General features: G+C 42.4%; 1 protein-coding gene across 3 annotated transcripts; it reads right to left on the bottom strand.

Annotated features, from left to right (window-relative positions):
* Positions 1–906: 906 nt before the first annotated feature.
* On the bottom strand, positions 907–20327 carry LOC139409407 (lysine (K)-specific demethylase 4A, genome duplicate a). 3 transcript variants are annotated; one of them, XM_071154525.1, is made up of 22 exons: positions 20206–20327; positions 19019–19191; positions 18640–18815; positions 18191–18305; positions 17889–18082; positions 17513–17562; positions 17027–17130; positions 16775–16912; positions 16304–16542; positions 15176–15336; positions 13112–13905; positions 12842–12938; positions 12321–12502; positions 10736–10961; positions 8072–8148; positions 6038–6093; positions 5734–5842; positions 4440–4628; positions 3954–4124; positions 3610–3729; positions 3276–3368; positions 907–3037 (listed from the first exon to the last, which is right to left on the bottom strand). In XM_071154525.1, the coding sequence occupies exons 2-22, from the start codon at positions 19157–19159 to the stop codon at positions 2897–2899; spliced, it is 3573 nt and encodes a 1190-aa protein (XP_071010626.1). In that variant the 5' UTR covers positions 19160–19191; positions 20206–20327; the 3' UTR covers positions 907–2896. The 3 variants fall into 3 exon arrangements, with proteins under 3 accessions (XP_071010626.1, XP_071010627.1, XP_071010629.1); XM_071154526.1 differs by having other exon boundaries at positions 18640–18737; positions 20206–20323; XM_071154528.1 differs by having other exon boundaries at positions 2890–3118.
* Positions 20328–20620: the final 293 nt, after the last annotated feature.

Here is a 20620-nt window from a genome sequence, read left to right as displayed (position 1 = left end):
AACTTGGGGAAGGGGAGCACAACTGCAAATATAATCAGCCAACACACAAACTGCTATATTCTTCAGTGTTAAATGTAAGCACTCACTGACCTTCCAAACGTCCTCACCAACAGTATGTGTAAATCCTGTTTTGGGCTGAGCTGTGGGGTTTGCTAGTACACAAACAATGGGAGTTACTGAAAATATAGTTTACCAAGCTACCAATTACTTCACACTGGAAGAAGTTAAGCTACACTAAAGATACACTTTAAAATTATAGTTTAGTTACTTTGAAAAAGTAGCTCACTACATCCAACTACTTTGTGAAAAATTATCCATATCTAAATCTGAAATGTCTTAGAATACAAATAGCAAGAACACACTCAGGAGACAGATGTTAACTGAATGTGTGATTTAGCATATTAAAAACGGTTTCAAGTGAGAATTAGGCAGGTCTGATACAAAGAATTATTGCCAACTTTACCCATATTTTATTTTTGCAAAAAAAAGTTATGTGCAGTTCCAGTAGTTAACTACACAGCTACATGGCAAAAAAAGCTAACTACTGAAAACACCACCAATATTTGAATTTAGTTGAACTACCACCAAGCTACTGTAAAATGTTTAATTATTAGTTGAACTACATGTAGTTCATTACTCCCCAACACTGAACTTCAAGGACAGCACCGTTTAGCTGACAATTTACTTGCTATGGAGTTAGATACTACTACTGTCATTGAGGTATGCAGTGGGGTCTTGTAAAGACTAAGTTATTACACTATACTGTTACTACAACCTTCAGTCATTGTCATAAATATATGTCAAACATTGTTTAATCAGTCATAAGATCATGAACTGTTTAGCAGTCATAAATATCATAAAAACATTTAAACATGAAACAAAGATCAACACCAATAAATGACAATATGCAAGCCAAAAATGTTTTTACTGAAACAAAATTATCATCTTTACAAAATGCATGAATGGTAGTACATTTTTCACAGAAAGGAAAAAAGGTCACATAAACAGGCCAGGGATCAGTCCCAAATGGCACCCCATTCCCTATATAGTGCTCTACTTTTGACCAGGTCCCTGGTCAAAGGTAGAGCACAATATAGGGAATATGCTGCCATTTGGGGCACAAACAAGATCCCTTGCGTCAACGGCTTATATCTTTAAATAAACTACTTATTATAATTACATCTCAGTGTCTTCCCGACTGTGAATGTAATGTGTATCATTATAAAACAAAGCAATAAAATAGGCTTTTTGATAGAAAACTTGTATTTTCCCCCCATGTATTATAAGTCATCATAAGTATTTCCATACTGTTGAATGCTGATGATATAAACCCCTTGCTTAGTGGTACTTCTGTGAGCCTCTATAGCTTCCTAACTCATATATTAGGTGTCTCTCACACTCAAGTAGGGTTGCAAAATTCAGAAAACTCTCAAAATTCCCAGAAATCTTATTTAAAAAGGACTTACGGATTTCCTGCTTATTTCATCCTGATTGCAGGGAAATTTCAGCCAGGATTTCTGGAAAACCTGGGAAAGTTACCAGAATGTGGCATCCCTATACTCAAGATAACAGCAGTTTAGAGGAATATAACAGACAATCTGAAGGCCACCTTATCCTTAATTAATAAGTGCATTATGGTTGATGATCATGGCCGAGTGGAGAAGCGTGGTGGGACACAATGCATAAGATCTTATAAAATGTACAATATTATTTAAAAAATGTTTTTTTTTTTTTTACAAAAATAGCAAATGGTAGCACACAACTATTAAACTGTTCTCTCAAAATGGGCTTGAATAAAAGTGCAACGCACAATGTTCATTTAAAGAGTAAAGAACCAACTTGGATAAAAAGGGAGCGCCCATAGCAATTCTGAATGGGTTATTTCCAATTCATTTATATAGCAAAAATAGAACATCGATCAGAATCAGTCCAGAACCTCTTCACCATTGCAACTGACAAATTGTCTGCATTGCAGAGGTTACTTTCTTCAAGCACAGTATAATAAATACACTGGTAAAAAACAACTCTAAAAATGGAAAAAGCTATATTCAACGCGTTCCTACAAAATACAATGTTTAGGAATGCAGTCAACAGTGTGACTCTGCTAAGAGGAGGTGGTATTAGTTACTAAAATGGCATTGCACCTCCTTAAATCAAACATAGGTGCAAGTAGCACCCTGAAAAACGACATAGGAAAATAAATAGATGTACATAAAGGAACAACTGGCAACATTCAGTGAAATTGCAAGTCAGAAAACACTGTAATCAGTGTTTATGAGGATGAGTGGCAGCAACTTGTCTGCTTCACTCCCTTCAGGAAGTCATTCCTGCCACAGTTCTATTGAGTGGATTGTTACTATTATTATTAGAAAGCTACATCTTGTTTGGAAGCAAAATTCATGGTCCAAAATCGCTTCCATTCAAGAGACGAGTTACAGCTACTGGGCACTAGCAGGATGGCATAAAAGGTGACATGGATGGCAGTTTCTTCCCGGCTTCTATAACCTATACCGAGTGGAGAAGGTGGCCTGTTCTTCAATCCTTGATCACAGTCAAAAAAACATAAAAGTAATAACAACTGGGTCCGGTTTCCAGGACAGGTTAAGCGTAGCATAAAAAGCATATCCAATGAAAGGGCTTTTCAGTCCAAGACTAGGCTTAATCAGTGTCCGGGAAACTGGCGCATAATGCTGTAAATTATGAAGGGATGAACATAAGAAAAAAGAAAACAGTCCAAACTAGGGGTTGGAAAGTTATTTTCAGAGGAAGTCCTTTAGTCAGAGCTACACTCACTCAGTCAGTGGATGAATTCAGGTAAAGTGAGAAGTCCAGATCAGGAATATCAGTGCTGGTGGTTTGTTGGAAGAGTAGGCTACTCCATGCTGTAGTTGGCAGGCTACTCCATGATGGCTCTGTAGATCACAGGTTCAACGTAGTCCCCTCTGTACCGTGAGTTGATCACTCTCTGCCTCTTCGACTGCTGGATGGCCTCCTTGTCCTCAAAGATCCCATCGAAACGCATGTCTGACGCCTTGGACTGGAGATAGACCGGGGCGGGGCACACACAGGATTACTTTATTGTCCATTGCCACAGGAAGAAGACTCATTAACAAACATGCTGGAGAAAATGATTCAGTCAGTATGATTCAGTATACTCAGCAGTCCTTATTATAACATCAGAGTGAGAAAGTTAGGAGTTGATGATACAGAGTTAAGGTTAGCAACTTTGGAGTCAGTATATTGGATAGCTCACAGGTAGCTCTCAGTATACTCACCAGTCTTGACTTGACTCTCTTAGGCAGCTCCTCATCCAGGGTATAGACATCATCTCTCTTGGCTGTTAGTTGTGACCCGTCTTCAAACTCCACCTACATCAAACACCATCAATGCCAAAATAACTAAATTTTATGTCTCTCATAAAAGCAAACAATGGTTTCATCACAGACTTGTAATGTATTTATTTATTTTTATTTTTTTAGATTTGTAACAATCTGGACAAATGGAGCAGATCAATTAGACTGCAAAGCACTATATGATGTAAAACTGTATAACCTCTATCTGGATAAGGTACATTGTTGCTGAGGGTGAGTGCGAATAGTGTTGCAGTACCTGGTACATTTGGATGATGTGAGCAGCCACAAACTTGGCCCCGTAGACCAGACCATCTGTCCAGCGGACCTGCACCATCTCCCCCTGTGGAGGGGGGCCTATCTGGGCACAGTCCCGGCCCTGGCAATAGAAAACAACCATCAGATACGATCCTACAAACTCACTATTTGGCAAGCACCAAAAATAAATAACACCATTTTAACCAATGTGTGGTACATATTGTATAAGCAATCTATAAACTAATAATAAACAGCTTATGACCTACTTATAAGCCCTGTCATGAATTACTGACCACAATTCGGCACCACACCCACTCTCACACACACAGACGTTTGTCTTCTTACCACGATGTCCTCGGGAAAGAGGTTATCACTGAAGGAGCCGTCATCAAAATTGACCTCATAGAACGTCTCCTTGGACAGCTGCACCACGTCACACTGGTAGTAGCGGCCATTTTTGTGCTTACAGATCACCCTCCTCCCCACGGTGAGCTCATGCATGGCTGCTTTGTTACGCTGAGAGAGAAGAAATTAGTTACCCATCCGGATTAACATCAAATAACAACTCTATCAACCTCTTTGGACTGGAAGTACACGGGCATACTCGTGGGAGTTTTTCACTTTAAAATCTAAAACATAGTCATGTTTATATAGTACACTGTTGTGAGCACAGCCCTGAATATGTAGAATGCTTAGAAACTATAACATAAAGTATCAGCAGAATGATGTAACCGAGTTCCATAACTGAGGCCTTTCGAGTCCCCACTGTCTGGTGTTGTGCTTCCCCTTTCTGAAACACAGTCCTAAATATAAAGTACCACCAATGTATACCTCTGTCGGAATAGGGCCCTTGTGCCGGCAGCAGGTGACGTAGACCACAAAGGGCCACTCGTCTGGCTGCATGAGGATCCCAGCGGCCTGGGCACAAGTAGGGTGGTAGGCCGTAGGACAGCGGCCATGGGAACACTGCACACAGCACCCGGATGTCTTCTTCATCCGCTTCTTACAGTAGTAACATTTCTGCACAGCACAGAAAACAATAGGACCATGCTCAGAGAGACAGGAAAAAAACTAGGCCTATACATCCTGTCAAACTGTATATAGTAGAGGCTGGATTAATCACAAACTCACCGGACATCCTCTAAATACCCTAGTCTCTAGTCTAACCTTGTAGTAGACGGCAAGCATAACTGCTGTCACATGCATAGAGGTGGATGTGCCAACCATGTCAGGTAAAACCAATAATATATTACTTTGGCATAATATGCTGAAGAGAGGATATTCAGCCACTTTCCTTCATGCAAAGGTTCTTGGAAAAGGTTCTCCTCTATTCATGCACCTTGGTTGGAGAGCGAGGTAGTGACAGAGTCCTATCCCTTAGCGCATAATAAATGTTGACATAAGGCTTGGGCAGTATCCAGATTGTCAAACCTTCATACCGACTTTGTGCCATCCCGGGATATTCGGTAACAGCGTCACTGAACACAAGGAGCACTATTTTTTTTTAACCCACAGCCTTTGTAATCCGAAGGTTACAAAGTACATGTAAAATCCCATTGAGAATGCTAACTAAATGCTAATCAGCAGATTGCGAACATTTGAAACAGTCTCTGACAAACTATTTGCAGGACAGACATCCCAGCTCATACAGTTATACAAATAACTCAAAAATGCTGCTCACAGTTTGCTGCACAAAACACACATTAGACAGCAAGGCTCTTGATCCAGCAGGGGATTCTCAGCTGTTACAAAGCAAAACTTGATTTTGGGAGAAGCTAACAATTTAGCTAGATTGCTAATTTAGTAGCTTGTTAGCAAACCCAATGCACAACCGCAGAGCATTTAGCGCAGTTTAGACAGTTACCGTAATAGTTATAAAATATCTAGCTGGAAAACATTTAGTTGTGAATTCCATAGTGAAACTAGATCACCGGACGCGTGCTGCACAACAGTTAGTGACTCACAAGGTTCTGGTCTCTCGTTGTTGAGTGCTTGTAAACAAACACCACGTGACTGGGGACTGCCAGTAAGCTTCATAATGAAAAATTATGTGACAGGTATTTCCAAATAGCCTGGTATACTGTATACTGCCCAAGCCTATTGACATTTACAGAGTTGAACTCACCAGTTTAAACCTCTGTAGAGGAATCCCACTCAGATCCACAGGGCTTCTCTCAGTGATGTTCACAAAGCGAGCCTCCAACACTGCTACTGCACACAGCACATGGACCCACCTACAACACAACATGTCAATACGCAGACACCACACCATGAGTAGATTATAAACCTAGTAGATATATTTCAAAAGAACATCCAACTATGTGAACAAAAGAGTACATAAAGAGAAGAGCTCAGTAAATGTTCAGTGTGTGATTTAGACTAGCCCACTCCCTGATCTCTAAGGGGATCTGTCTGGCACAAAGACTTACTTGTTGTTGTTGGCTTTCTGCAAGGCACCCCCCCTCAACAAACACAAACAGCAACTCTGCAAGAAGAGCAAACTGTCAACCACCATAATCTCAGTTAAGTAAACAAAGTACCAGTCAAAAGTTGACACACCAGACTTAACCAGCATGGCTACCACATCATTCTGCAGCGATATGCCATCCCATCTGGTTTGCGCTTAGTGGGACTATCATTTGTTTTTTTCAACAGGACAATGACCTAACACACCTCCATGCTGTGTAACAGCAATTTGACCAAGATGGAGTGTGATGGAGTGCTGCATCAGATGACCTGGCCTCCACAATCACCCAACCTCAACCCAATTGAGATGGTTTGGGATGAGTTGGACCGCAGAATGAAGGAAAAGCAGCCAACAAGTGCTCAGCATATGTGGAAACTCCTTCAAGACTGTTGGAAAAGCATTCCAGGTGAATCTGGTTGAGAGAATGCCAAGAGTGTGCAAAGCTACTTTGAAGAATCTAAAATATATTTTGATTTGTTTGACACTTTTTTGGATACTACATGATTCCATGTGACATTTCATTGTTTTGATGTCTTCACTATTATTCTACAACGTAGAAAATAGTAAAAATCAAGAAAAACTCAGGAGTAGGTGTGTCCAAACATTTGACTGGTACTGTACATACAGCCAATGCCAAGGTGTGTCACCTGACGACCAGTACCAGTCAGTCACTTATCATTAGAAGAATACTGCAAATACTACTGCCAGATCTAATGCCAGTTTAGAATACTGCAAAAACTACTGCCAGATCTAATGCTAGTTTAGAATACTGCAAACACTACTGCCAGATCTAATGCCCCTTTAGAATACTGCAAACACTACTGCCAGATCTAATGCCCCTTTAGAATACTGCAAATACTACTGCCAGATCTAATGCCAGTTTAGAATACTGCAAATACTACTGCCAGATCTAATGCCAGTTTAGAATACTGCAAACACTACTGCCAGATCTAATGCTAGTTTAGAATACTGCAAACACTACTGCCAGATCTAATGCCAGTTTAGAATACTGCAAAAACTACTGCCAGATCTAATGCTAGTTTAGAATACTGCAAACACTACTGCCAGATCTAATGCCAGTTTAGAATACTGCAAACACTACTGCCAGATATAATGCCAGTTTAGAATACTGCAAACACTACTGCCAGATCTAATGCCCGTTTAGCATACTGCAAACACTACTGCCAGATCTAATGCCCGTTTAGAATACTGCAAACACTACTGCCAGATCTAATGCCCGTTTAGCATACTGCAAACACTACTGCCAGATCTAATGCCCGTTTAGAATACTGCAAACACTACTGTCAGATCTAATGCCAGTTTAGAATACTGCAAACAGCCAGATCTAATGCCCCCCAAAAATAAACATGATTTAACTAGACAAGTCAGTTAAGAACAAATTCTTATTTACAATGATGGCCTACCGGGGAACAGTGGGTTAACTGCCTTGTTCAGGGGCAGAACAACAGATTTTTACCTTGTCAGCTCAGGGATTCGATCCAGCAACCTTTCGGTTACTGGTCCAACGCTCTAACTACTAGGCTACCTGCCGTAGTCTAAACTCCCAAGTGGCGCAGCAGTCTAAGGCACTACTTCTTATGGCAAGAGTCGTCACTACAGTCCCTGGTTTGAATCCAGGCTGTATCACAACCGACCGTGATTGGGAGTCCCATAGGGCGGCGCATAATTGGCCCAGCGTCGTCCGGGTTTGGCCGGGGTAGGCCGTCATTGTGAATAAGAATTTGTTCTTAACTGACTTGCCTAGTTAAATAAAACTTTTTTTTCTAAAGATCTAATGACAGTTTAGACCACTGCCAGATCTAATGACAGTTTAGACCACTGCCAGATCTAATGACAGTTTAGACTCCTGCAACGTTTGCAAACATTACTGCCAGTCAGTGCCAGCAACATATACTTGGGTCAGGTGAGGTCAGACATAATGAACAGCCACTTGGAGGTGTTGTGTTATGAGGTGATGTGTTGTGGAGACACTGACCTCAGTCATGGAATTGGCCTTACAGCGAGCACACTTCCAGTCCTTAGTCACACTCTCTGGATCCACGCCATAACAGCCTGGAAACACACAACCAAACAAACACCATTACCTAAGTGGTTGAAACGTTGTCGCCAATGAACCAGAAGGGAGGATAGGTTGCAGTGTGCATACTCCTTTACTGACAGGCATTCACACATTCGCATGACTGATAGCGCATCTCAACCCTGTTGTGGACAGAGATAATTAAATAACTTCTAGAGTTGAAACAGTCTGCACTTAAGTCCTCAACTTTCTAAAAGTAGAGTACTGCTCTTACCTGGAATGATGGGGTTAACTAGAACCGCATTAGGCCAATGTTGTTTGATTTTGTAAATAAATCTGCAAAAAACAATATCAACGTCCAAGACTTTTCCTAAATATTTATGTTTTACATTGTCCATTTGTCTGAACTTTTAAATCACAAACAAAAAAGTATTTATCTTTAAAAAAAAGAAGCTACTACTAACTTAAGGGCCAAGGCAAATGTGCTGTAGGGCATTGGTACACACGCATCCCTATCCTTACCGAATGAATGTGGTAAATGGATGAATGGGCGATAGATACTGATAACTGTGCCTGTGAATTCCCAATTGAATTTGAATGAACTGGATGAGGAGGTTGAAAGAGGATGATTACATTTAGAACAGCAGTGTAATGAAGCATTGTGTAGTGTGTAGCTGTGTGTAGTTTATAATGGTTAGCCGAACCAAACAAATGGATGCACTGGTAGCATTGCAAATTCTTCAGAATTTAGTTGAGCTGGAGTCGAATCGGATTTTGAGCTTGAAATCGACGTTGCTGATGAAGAGGTTTCATCCGATTGTTGACTTCGAGCTTCGAGCTTCGAGCTTCGATGCCTGAGCCTCGCCACAGAAAAACCAGAACAGGGCCAACAGACCGTGAGACACGAGTTTGGGTAGAAAAGAGTGAGGAGAGGGCAACAGGAACATTCTCCCAGAGAGAGCAGGCCCTACACCTCACACAAAGACTAATTGCCAGTGCACTCTACAGTGATCTTTGTTTATGTGACATGCAGATGTTGCAGCAATCAGAGATTGTACTGTCGGAAACAGTACGTGGGGACAAGTCTATGGATGACCTCAAAGTATTTATTGTACTCTTGTATGTCCGCAGGGAATACTGTGGAAAGAGTATGATGTGGAGTGATTTTGGTCCGATAGTTATGTGATGGACTTTTTCAGAGACCATGCCACGCAACCACTTCAGAGAGATTATGAGACACTTGCGTTTTGATGACATAAGACCAATACGTGTGCAGACGGAGAGATTCGCCGCCGTCTCACACACCTGGAAAAGTGTTACGAAGAATTGCATTGCTCGTTACTGTTAACCCTAAAATGATAACGACTAGGTCCCAGTTTAACAACAATTACATCATCGTATCTGCACGGTACATAGTTGCCATTACACTCAGGCCCGGTCCAACGAGGGGAAATTCTGCACAGGTGCACAAATAACAGAGTGAGAGTACTGTAATAACAGAAGTATAGGGATACCTAAAATATAAATTTAACAGTTACAAGCCAGGAGAGAAAATAACTGTTGATGAGCAACTGTTCCCAACCAAAGCCAGGTGCCGTTTTACCCAAAATATGGCCAACAAACCAGACAAATTTGCAATTAGGTTTTTGTTACGATGTTTGATGTTGAAGACAGATAGAAAAGATGAAACCAGGCCAGCGGGTGAGCGACAGACTCGTTCAGCCTTTCATGGCTAAAGGCAGAAATGTGACCATGGACAACTTCACACCAATTTCCCTGGCAGACAAGTTGATTCCAAAGAAGACTAGTTTGCTCAGAACATTGAGCAGAGACGGGAGCTGTCGTCCTCTGCACAATACAACATACCAGTGGAGTCTGTAATCCAAATCAGATTTTCAATAAGACTTTGTAGAATTATACTAAACATATCCTCTATCCAAACAAATAACTATTGTTTTTATATCTTGTCATGGAAATATTTCCACAAATATTCATTTATGCAATTCATCCTATATTATAGTTAATGCACATTTCTAAAGCATTCTAAAGCCTTGGTGTTTAGTTAAGGCATAGGGCAAATCATTTGACCTTTTATTTATTTATCTCTCACTGTTATTTAACCAGGTAGGCTAGTTGAGAACAAGTTCTCATTTACAACTGCGACCTGGTGCCTGCGCCTTGCTGCTTACATGATCATATTTTACTTTCTAATTTGAAGAAGCTGTAACTGCACTGCATTACTTTAAATCAGATCTACAAATGAAATTGATCAAATGTATTACACATTACACTGTAATGTTTTTATTGTAAGATAAACGAAAATGGGCTATACCTTTATAAGGACTTTGTAGAATTATACTAAACATATCCTGACTATCTAAACATAACTATTTTTACATGGATATATTTTCACAAATATTTATTCATGCAATTCATCTTTTACAATTGTTTACGCACTATTTATCAAGTGTTGGTGCTTATGTTTGCACACCTTGCGGGTGTATCTGATGTGTATGATAAAAGGATGCCCGGGAACATTGGGTAGTGGGTAGTTATAGGCTGAAAGGCCCAGCTGTTCTAGTGGTAAAAGGGGTGGCGTGCTGGGTAAGTAGTAGTACTGACTGGTGTGTACGCGGACGCTGCAGTGGGAGCAGCTGATGAGCAGGCTGGTGCCGTCTGGCTCCAGGTGAGGGGTGGTGGGGGCCGGAGGGGCAGGTTCCTTCTCCTCAGCGCCCTCCTCTGGCTCCGTGGTGGTGGTGAAACACATCTCAGGGATCAGAGGCTTGGTTCTCAGCCTGCCTCCAGGCAGCACCACTGGAGGGTCCGTACCGTCATCAGCACACTCCGCCTGGAAATGAAACAATCATATTTAGCAACTCTTGGGAGGACAATAGAAGTTCACGTCAGAAAATAACTCTCATTCAAATTGTTCAAAGAAATGCTTTTCTGTGTTTGCCTTCATCAGCACACCCAGTCTAGCCATGGATAGAGGGAGGGACAAAGTAAAACAGCTACTTAGACTGGGCAGACAAACCTGAAATAACTATCACTGTACAGTATATCAGAAGTGAGAAGAGGAGCATTGGGGAACGTACTAAAACTGCAAAAACGTCTCCCCTGAGAAACAAGTGAAGAAAGGGGGAACTGAATCACATAACAGGAGGTTCACTCTCAGAGAGACTTTCAGAGAAACCCCTGCAGATGAATGACTGAGAGACTCTCAGAGAAACCCCTGCAGATTAATGACTGAGAGACTCTCAGAGAGAAACCCCTGCAGATTAATGACTGAGAGACTCTCAGAGAAACCCCTGCAGATTAATGACTGAGAGACTCTCAGAGAAACCCCTGCAGATTAATGACTGAGAGACTCTCAGAGAAACCCCTGCAGATGAATGACTGAGAGACTCTCAGAGAAACCCCCTGCAGATGAATGACTGAGAGACTCTCAGAGAAACCCCCTGCAGATGAATGACTGAGAGACTCTCAGAGAAACCCCTGCAGATTAATGACTGAGAGACTCTCAGAGAAACCCCTGCAGATTAATGACTGAGAGACTTTCAGAGAAACCCCTGCAGATTAATGACTGAGAGACTCTCAGAGAAACCCCCTGCAGATGAATGACTGAGAGACTCTCAGAGAAACCCCTGCAGATTAATGACTGAGAGACTTTCAGAGAAACCCCTGCAGATTAATGACTGAGAGACTCTCAGAGAAACCCCTGCAGATTAATGACTGAGAGACTCTCAGAGAAACCCCCTGCAGATGAATGACTGAGAGACTCTCAGAGAAACCCCTGCAGATTAATGACTGAGAGACTCTCAGAGAAACCCCCTGCAGATGAATGACTGAGAGACTCTCAGAGAAACCCCCTGCAGATGAATGACTGAGAGACTCTCAGAGAAACCCCCTGCAGATTAATGACTGAGAGACTCTCAGAGAAACCCCTGCAGATTAATGACTGAGAGACTCTCAGAGAAACCCCTGCAGATTAATGACTGAGAGACTCTCAGAGAAACCCCTGCAGATGAATGACTGAGAGACTCTCAGAGAAACCCCTGCAGATTAATGACTGAGAGACTCTCAGAGAAACCCCTGCAGATTAATGACTGAGACTTTCAGAAGACAAACTTCCCAAATCCCCTGCTGAGTGTCTCCTCCTCTCCTCAGCCACTGGTGATCTCTCACACACAGTCCATTCCTCCCTCACCTGCTGGAATGCCTGGAAGAGTGAGCACACAGAGCAGTATGGGGCCTGGAGGCCCATGCAACGGTTGTACTCCTTCTCTTTCTTCAGGTTGGGGGGTCTGTTCTGCCACAGGTGGGCCAGGGGCTTGGCCCACGACTCTCCCTCTAGCCCATCCTCGTCTACTGGGGGCTGCTCTGGCAGCTCTTAAAACGACAGCAAAATAAATTGATTTTAGCGTTAGCACATGCCATATCCCAAAAAACTTACAGAAGTGTCGATATTGACCGTTGCACATGAAGGAAATCAAATACACCATGCTATTTGTTTTAATCCCCTGAGCCATTGGAACCAAACAGGCAGTTATGAAAACACACACAGACAAACTACTATAATGCCATCAGGTATGCCAACATCATCGCTTCTATTCCATGGAGGAACATGCCTGACACTGCTTTTCTACAAGTCATCATATCCATTGCTTAGGAAAAGGAAGCCTAACTGGGGCTAACCTACGTGAGTGAGGAAGTGATATTTTAACTCACCCTCGTCACTCATGTTGTCTTTAATCAGACGCTGGTGACAAGGCAACGTCCCCTGTTTTCTGGGCACAGCGCCATCATCCTCTCCATCTTCTGCCCTCTGGTGGAATAAAAGGGGTTAGGAACAGAATCATTAGCGCTGATTCATTGAACATGTACAGTACAGTATATCTGACCTCAGAACAAACATGATAAAGCAAATCCTACAGACAGAGGTTCAGTGGTGTGTGATGTTTGGACTCCACTCCTCTTCTCCATCTCTACTCCTCTCACCTTGCTGTCATCCAGTTCCTCTCCTTCACTATCACTACTATCGTTCCTCCTCTCCTCCTTGCCCTCCCTGGTCTCTCCCTCGCTGTAGTCTCCCTTGGCGTAGCTGTGGACGTGCAGCACGTCTGCAGGGCACAGGGTCCTCTGAAAGAGCTGGTGGACAGGGCTGGAGCTGCTGGCTGGGTGGGAAGGGCTGGAGCTGCTGGCTGGGTGGGAAGGGCTGGAGCTGCTGGCTGGGTGGGAAGGGCTGGAGCTGCTGGCTGGGTGGACAGGGCTGGAGCTGCTAGCTGGGTGGACAGGGCTGGAGCTGCTGGATGGGTGGACAGGGCTGGAGCTGCTGGCTGGGAGGGAAGGGCTGGAGCTGCTGGCTGGGTGGACAGGGCTGGAGCTGCTGGCTGGGTGGACAGGGCTGGAGCTGCTGGCTGGGTGGACAGGGCTGGAGCTGCTGGCTGGGTGGACAGGGCTGGAGCTGCTGGCTGGGTGGACAGGGCTGGAGCTGCTGGCTGAGTGGACAGGGCTGGAGCTGCTGGCTGGGTGGACAGGGCTGGAGCTGCTGGCTGGAGGCTTCACATCCTCACTGGGGCCGGCCTTCTCTGAGCTCTGGGGGGAGGGTTCTGGGGCCGCTGGTTGGGTTGACTGACTGTTAGTCTGTGGCTGAGACTTAATTGGAGTGGATTTAAGAGAGATTTTGGCTTTCATCTGAAGTGCTAGCTTTCGGCTGGCGTTTGTGTTTCGGTTGGTCTTTGCGTTGAGTGGTGGCTTTGTTCGCTCTTTTTTAACATCCTCTGCCTTTAGCACTGAAATAAACAAACATGAAAAACTGGAGGCACTGTCTAAATCAGTGTTATTCAAAGCCGAGGAACAGCAGTGGGGTTAGCAAAAAGTATCTAATAAAAATTTTAAAAAAGGAAGAGTACAAATTATTGTATGGGACAATATACAAACATTTTTGAGAAAGATTAATTGAAAAATAACATTTACAGATTTGGGGTGGGGTCACGAGAAATTCCTGGGGGAAAAAGATAGGGTCCCCAAAAACTGAATACCACTGGTCTAAATTATCTCCCTCATAAATGTGGATGGAAATGTGTTTTTTCATGCGGATGAAGTCATACCTTATACAGTTCCCAGGTGTGATGGAAATAGGAAGTGACAGTACAATTTTATTAATGCCGAAAGATAATTTGTTCGTTCGACATGGTGGGATCTTTTTTGTGTCGGTCAAATAAATTATGTAAGAAATGTTGGTGGAAACACCTTTATGTGCAAATATTGATATAATAACCATCATATGGGGCGGCAGGGTAGCCTAGTGGTTAGAGCGTTGGACTAGCAGCCGAAAGGTTGCAAGTTCAAATCCCCGAGCTGACAAGGTACAAATCTGTCATTCTGCCCCTGAACAGGCAGTTAACCCACTGTTCCTAGGCCGTCATTGAAAATAAGAATTTGTTCTTAACTGACTTGCCTAGTTAAATAAAAGGTTAAAAAATAAAGTTAAATAAAAAAATATGGACATAAACTTGTAGTCACGCGGTGATGTGGTCCTCCCACTACGACTCAGGAAAGCATGCAGTTTATTAGGCTACAGATGAAATAAGTTATGATGAATTTCACAGGGTGGTGAAAGTGCTTATTCTGGTGACACAATTGACTGCAGTTTGACAAATAATAGCCATAATAATCTCCTCATGTAGACTAGCATACCTCCGCTATACTATACTATACATGTGAGCTGTTGGCTAGAGTACTGGTGCCAAGACCAGAGTAGACAACAGTTTGTGTGGCAAAACTATCAGTAGAATAGAAACACATCACACTTTAGATTTTTTTTTCTGTACTAAAAGTACAGTAAAGTAAATTGAGCGTGCATCACATCATCATGCACAGCAACAAGTCAATTTGGTTGTTGACACCACTGGTGGGAAAATGGCACATATTTTCTTTGTGCAGTTTTGACTATCTGAATTCAAATCCGTCACCAATTGGATGAAACCTAGCTAACGAACAGTCTAACAAGTCAATATTGCAGTATTTTTTGGTGCCATAGTCAAAGACGAACTGAGGTACCTTTGTGTGCCAGACTGTGTCCCTTCTCCTCCTGGACAAGCTTTGCTTTCTTCTGGTCCACCTCTCTCTCCTCCTCCTCCTCTTCATCAACCTGCTCAGTGTCTCCATCCTCTGCTGCCTCCACATCTCCTCCTCGCTGGCGCTTTTTCCCAACCTTCGGGCTGCATTGGCACAGGACAGAGAGAGGAACTGTGAATATTATTATATATTTTTTTAAATACAATAAGCCTCTTTTGAGAAATTTGCTCAAAGTGGAGACCGAAACCCAGTATGAATGAACGCTTTCCTTTGATCATTAAAGGGGAAATCTGCATTAGAAAAAACAACAAAACGGGCACTTGATTTGGTAAACAGCTGAGGGATGGGGGTTAGAGAAATGTAACCACTCAAATCCAGACAGAGCTATGGATGCAAGAACTGACCATGCTTGAGCTCAAAATGATAGCTTAAACAATGTTGACCCTATACCCTATATTAGTAAGGTACGACAGTTGAACTAAGCTTGAGCTTAAGTTATATTCTTCAAGAATTACCGGGAATATATCATTCATTTAAAAGTTTTAAAAAATTGATGTTGCAATCACAAATGTAATATAGATATAAATAGAGAGTACAAAACATAAGGAACACCTGCTCTTTCAATGACAAATTGGCCAGGTAAAAGTTATGATCCCGTATTGATTTTAAATCCACTTCTGTGTAGATGAAGGGGAGGAGACAGGTTAAAGAAGGATTTTTAAGCCTTGAGACTTGGATTGTGTACGTGTGATTTAGGTGCCTTTGAACAGGGTATGGTAGGTGCCAGGCGCACTGGTTTGAGCGTGTCAAGAACTGGAAAGTTGGTGGTTTTTCACACTCAACAGTTTCATGTATGTATCAAGAATGGTCAACCACCCAAAGAACATCCAGCTAACTTGACACACCTGTGGGAAGCATTGAAATGGGCAAGCATCCCTGTGGAATGCTTTTGACACCTTGTAGAGTACATGCCCTGACGAATTGAGACTGTTCTCAGGGCAAAAAGGAGTGGAACACAATAATAGGAAGGTGTTTTTAATGTTTTGTACACTCAGTGTATATGAAGTTACACCAGCTAGAGACAATACTACACTACAGTAAAGCATGGACCTCTTCTCCTCCTGAGTGGTGGTGCATGGGGTATTCTCCTGGTCAGGGGCCTCGCTGCGGCTTGGACCCTCCTTCCCAGGCTCCCCTGTCTTCAGGAAGTCAGCAGCCTCTGGCGTGGGCTTGGAGTGGTCAATAGGAGTGTTGTCCTTCCCTGCCTTCCAGGCCTTGTAGCGGTCTGGTTGGAACTTCCTCACAAAGATCTCCATGGAGATCTTCACCATGTCCTTACGACACGAGCACTGGGGGAGGGAGGATAGGGATTGGTCATGAGTATATTTTATAATAAATGCCATTTACCAATTTTATCCAAAGCAACTTAAGGTATGAGTGCATACATTTTAGTATGTGATCCCTGCGGGAATTGTACCCACGACCATACAAACTGAGTAACACAAGACCAATCACAGATCACACTAAATAAATGACTTGGTTTCATGCATACTATGTGTTAATTCATTTAGTTGTACATACCAGTGTGGCTATTTTGCCATAATCGATCCATCGCTGTGTGGCAAAGTTAGTGGATTCAGCACAGTTGAAGCCATGGTTGAAACCAGCGTGGTAACCGAATGGGAAGGTCACTATGAACTGGCCTGCCTCCTGGGTTATCTAAGCACACAACAGACACATAGTCAGACCAACAGGTTTGTATTTTGTTGCTGTATCCCAACTTTGTGAAAGGTTGGGAAATTTGATAACATGTTGCCATTGAAGAGCGGTCACCTTTTCAAACGGTATGCCATATTTCTTCAGGATGGAGGGTGAGATAAGAGTCATCTTATGCCGCAGGAAAGCTTCACAGCTCTGAGCACTCCCAGGAAAGAACCCTGCATGAACAGGAATCAAAGACATTAGGAATTCTGCTGATCCCTGTCTGATAATGTGTTGATATGAAGAATATTGATAATCAATGAGCAGAGTTTCCCGTAGGATTTTTTTCAGCAGCATTGGAAGAGTTAGCGGTGGTGGGGTCTTCCAGGGGCATAAATCTACATGTCATTTTTTTTTAATGCGCAGGTGCTAAATGCAAATAGAGGAAACTCCGAAGAGGAATGAGGATCAATTAGGAAATTCCTTTCCACCATAGTGATGGACAGGATCATTGTAATGGCTGGAATGGAATAAATGGAACGGTATCAAACACATGGAAACCACGTTTGACTCCATTCCATTTATTATATTCCAGCCTGCCTCCTCTGCTCCACTTACCTTTAGCAAGACGTTCCAATCTCTTCCCATGTTCAGGGGGAACAACATACCTGCAGAGAGACAAGAGTAATGATGTAAATGGTAGTCAAGATGCTGTGTTAGGTAAGTAAGTAAATCAAGTAATACTTGTCCTAGCCTGAGCGGCCCATTGGGTAGGAGCCAATCTCCTGTTTCTGTAGCATGAAGCAGCTTGATGTACAAGTACACCTTTTGGACAAAACGCTAGTGTTGGGTACTACGTACAATAACAACCCAATGACAGACACTCCATTTGTAAATCTGTAAAATAGACGTGTTAATATCTCTTGGTATAACTTCACTGCACTGAACCGTGTGCTTTCTTTTTTGAACTGTGTAAAATACATCAACAGTTTACCAGGACTTGGGCTCTCCAAAGTGCAGGTAGTTGATGCTGTAGAGATCCATATCTTCAGTGTGCCAGGCAAAGGTGCTTTTCCACATGCCAAAATACAGGTAAGGAGTGTTCACTCCCTTTATCTTGATCCCACTCTCCTTCTCCACAGTGTCCAGGATAGTGTTCAGATGACCAATGTTCCACTCTGTCACATCCTAGAGATGGAGCAGAGAAAATGTTGGTGAGGGTAAGCAGAGACATTGACATTTCAACAGTAGGTTGTTAGGCGAACCCGACAGTGGGCGATGATAGGAATAACTCACTGGGTCGTAGAGGGTTCCGTTGATATCTGCTCCATAGAGAGGCGGGTTAAAAGTCAGGTTCTTCCAGAACTTTCTCTCCAGCTCCTCAAAATCCACATAGCGGGGATTACAGAACCTACAATGACAACGGATGATTAGATGTGACAATCAAAACAAATGACATCTTGCAGTGATTTTAGAACTATAGCCAGTTACAACCATGTAACCATGTATTACTTGAAGAACAGTGCATATGCAAATGTGGTAACAGAATGACTGTTTGTACTGTCAACTTTCCATATGCACTGTTCTTCAAGTAAATGTGTTTTTGTAAAAATGTCAGTGGAAATGGTTAAAAGTAGTCCTTGTGCATAGAGCTGTATGGTTTGGCATGCATTTTAAAGTGACAAATCTAAGTCTCATTATTACTCCGTTACCGTGGGATTGCCCATAACAGTATGAGGGCTCACTTGTCTGTGTTGGCAGTCTTGCGGAACTCTCGGACAGTCATGGGTTTTTTCTGGATGTTGTACTGTGTGAAGAGACCTGACTGGCCAGTCACCACCTGCTGTATAGGAGCAGGGATCACCAGGTCATCTATGTCATCATAAGTATGTCTAGGCTTCCAGTCTTTTGGTGGAATAACCTGGAAAATACATATCAAACATAGGATTGAGTTAGTCTTTATACAGAGTGCATTTTTCTTAGAATAGGATATAGACAGGCCTATAGATCTTTGGTTACACCTTCTGATGTTGGTTGGACACCTTCTACTCTTCTCAAAATAGGATGTAGATCAGGGGAATAAATGCTTATGATCTTCTGAAAAGTAGATGCAAAAACACACACCTTAGCCATTCCAGCTAGGTGTGCTCCCTGTGACTCCATGTAGGCGATGTAACGGCTGAAGTCCTTAAACTCTTCCTTGGTAGGGTGAAAGGTCATAATCCTGGAGCCAGGAGTCTGCTGGGACGCAGTGTCTGTCGCCATCCTCAAAGAAGAGTTGCTCTGATCTGCAAGCACTGGACAAGAGAACACATTTGTTTTGATCAGATGTCTGTTTAATAATTTCTCTAAAACGTTGCATCACATAGAACATGTTACTACATATAATAGGCCTATGTGTAGTGCAGTTGACAAATAACACAAACAGATGTTTTAGAAAGGTTCAAAACTTGCCTAAATCGTTTTGGTACAGACGAACACCTGTCGCCCCCCTATAGTTATTAAAGCACAAAGTTCATCCTACAAAGATAACTACTGTAAACACAACACAGCAAAAAACAGAACAATATATACATGTTTTTGTGGGACTGAGGGGCTATGGAATGTCGTCGTAATTACTTCAGACTATAGCTAGCTAATATCAACAGTTAGCTGGCAGCTGGATAAAATATCAACAACAAAAGTCAAATTCAATCGGACAGTTAGCCAACGTTGCTTCGCATATTGATGTCCGGTAACCCAATCTAATTCTAAATATCGATATCCTCCGTGAGAGAGATAGCTAGCTAGCACCATTAGAAGCTATCTAACTTAGTTGTCGAACTTTTCGTAATAGATTACAACATAAAGTTAATAACATACTAATGCTACTCTAGCCAGCTAGCGCTAGGTTTTTGACAAGTTCCTGCCCACCTGCTGATTGTGATTGGACGACACTCTCATTAAAGTTATCCCTAAATTTGTGATTGGTTGAATTCCAAGTCATTTAAGGACCGGGCCCAGTGTCAGTTAACTCCCGGAAAACATATAGCGTTAGCTTTTTAGCTATCAAGATGCCTGACAAACCTGACTGTATCATACCTCTATCTACTTTAGTTATTAATGTATAGCAATGGTAAAGTAATAACGTACGATCATGCCATGTTATGCAAATATGTTAAAGATAACGGAACAGAGACACCTTTGAGAAGCAGGTAGGCTAGCTTGCTAATGTCAGTGTAGCTCGCTAACGTTAATTGCAAGCGCAACTATTCCAGCAACATACGTTACTTAAAAGCACACAAGTTTTGATGTTTCAAATATTAACTTACAAAAGCCGACCAAGTAATGACTGAATGCTCGCTCCAAATCTTTAAAAACAGAAGACGATTTGTTAACAAATCACCGTGGTCAAGGAAGATAGACCTCCATTACGCCAGTGTCGTACGCATGCCCAATGTGTTTGTTTACAAGGATGAAGGAGGGCGTGTCCCACGCGCTACCGAGACTAATCAAAATGCAGTATTTTGCCATGACTCCGCCTTATTGTACTACTCAGGCCCTAATATGCAAACTGTAGCCTTATTAATACATTATGCTCATAAAAAAAAAAGTTAAATTATCACTAGCCTTCCCCATCTCACTATCCCTTTTCTCTTTACAAATACCACATTTTCTTCAGCACAAATGTCATACTTCAAAACGGTGAAAGTCATAGTATATCATCTTTTGCAATATGATGTTAAA

Source organism: Oncorhynchus clarkii, chromosome 5, assembly GCF_045791955.1.
Source record: "Oncorhynchus clarkii lewisi isolate Uvic-CL-2024 chromosome 5, UVic_Ocla_1.0, whole genome shotgun sequence".
NCBI classification, from domain to species: domain Eukaryota; kingdom Metazoa; phylum Chordata; class Actinopteri; order Salmoniformes; family Salmonidae; genus Oncorhynchus; species Oncorhynchus clarkii.
This window is presented reverse-complemented; position numbering and strand designations above follow the sequence as displayed.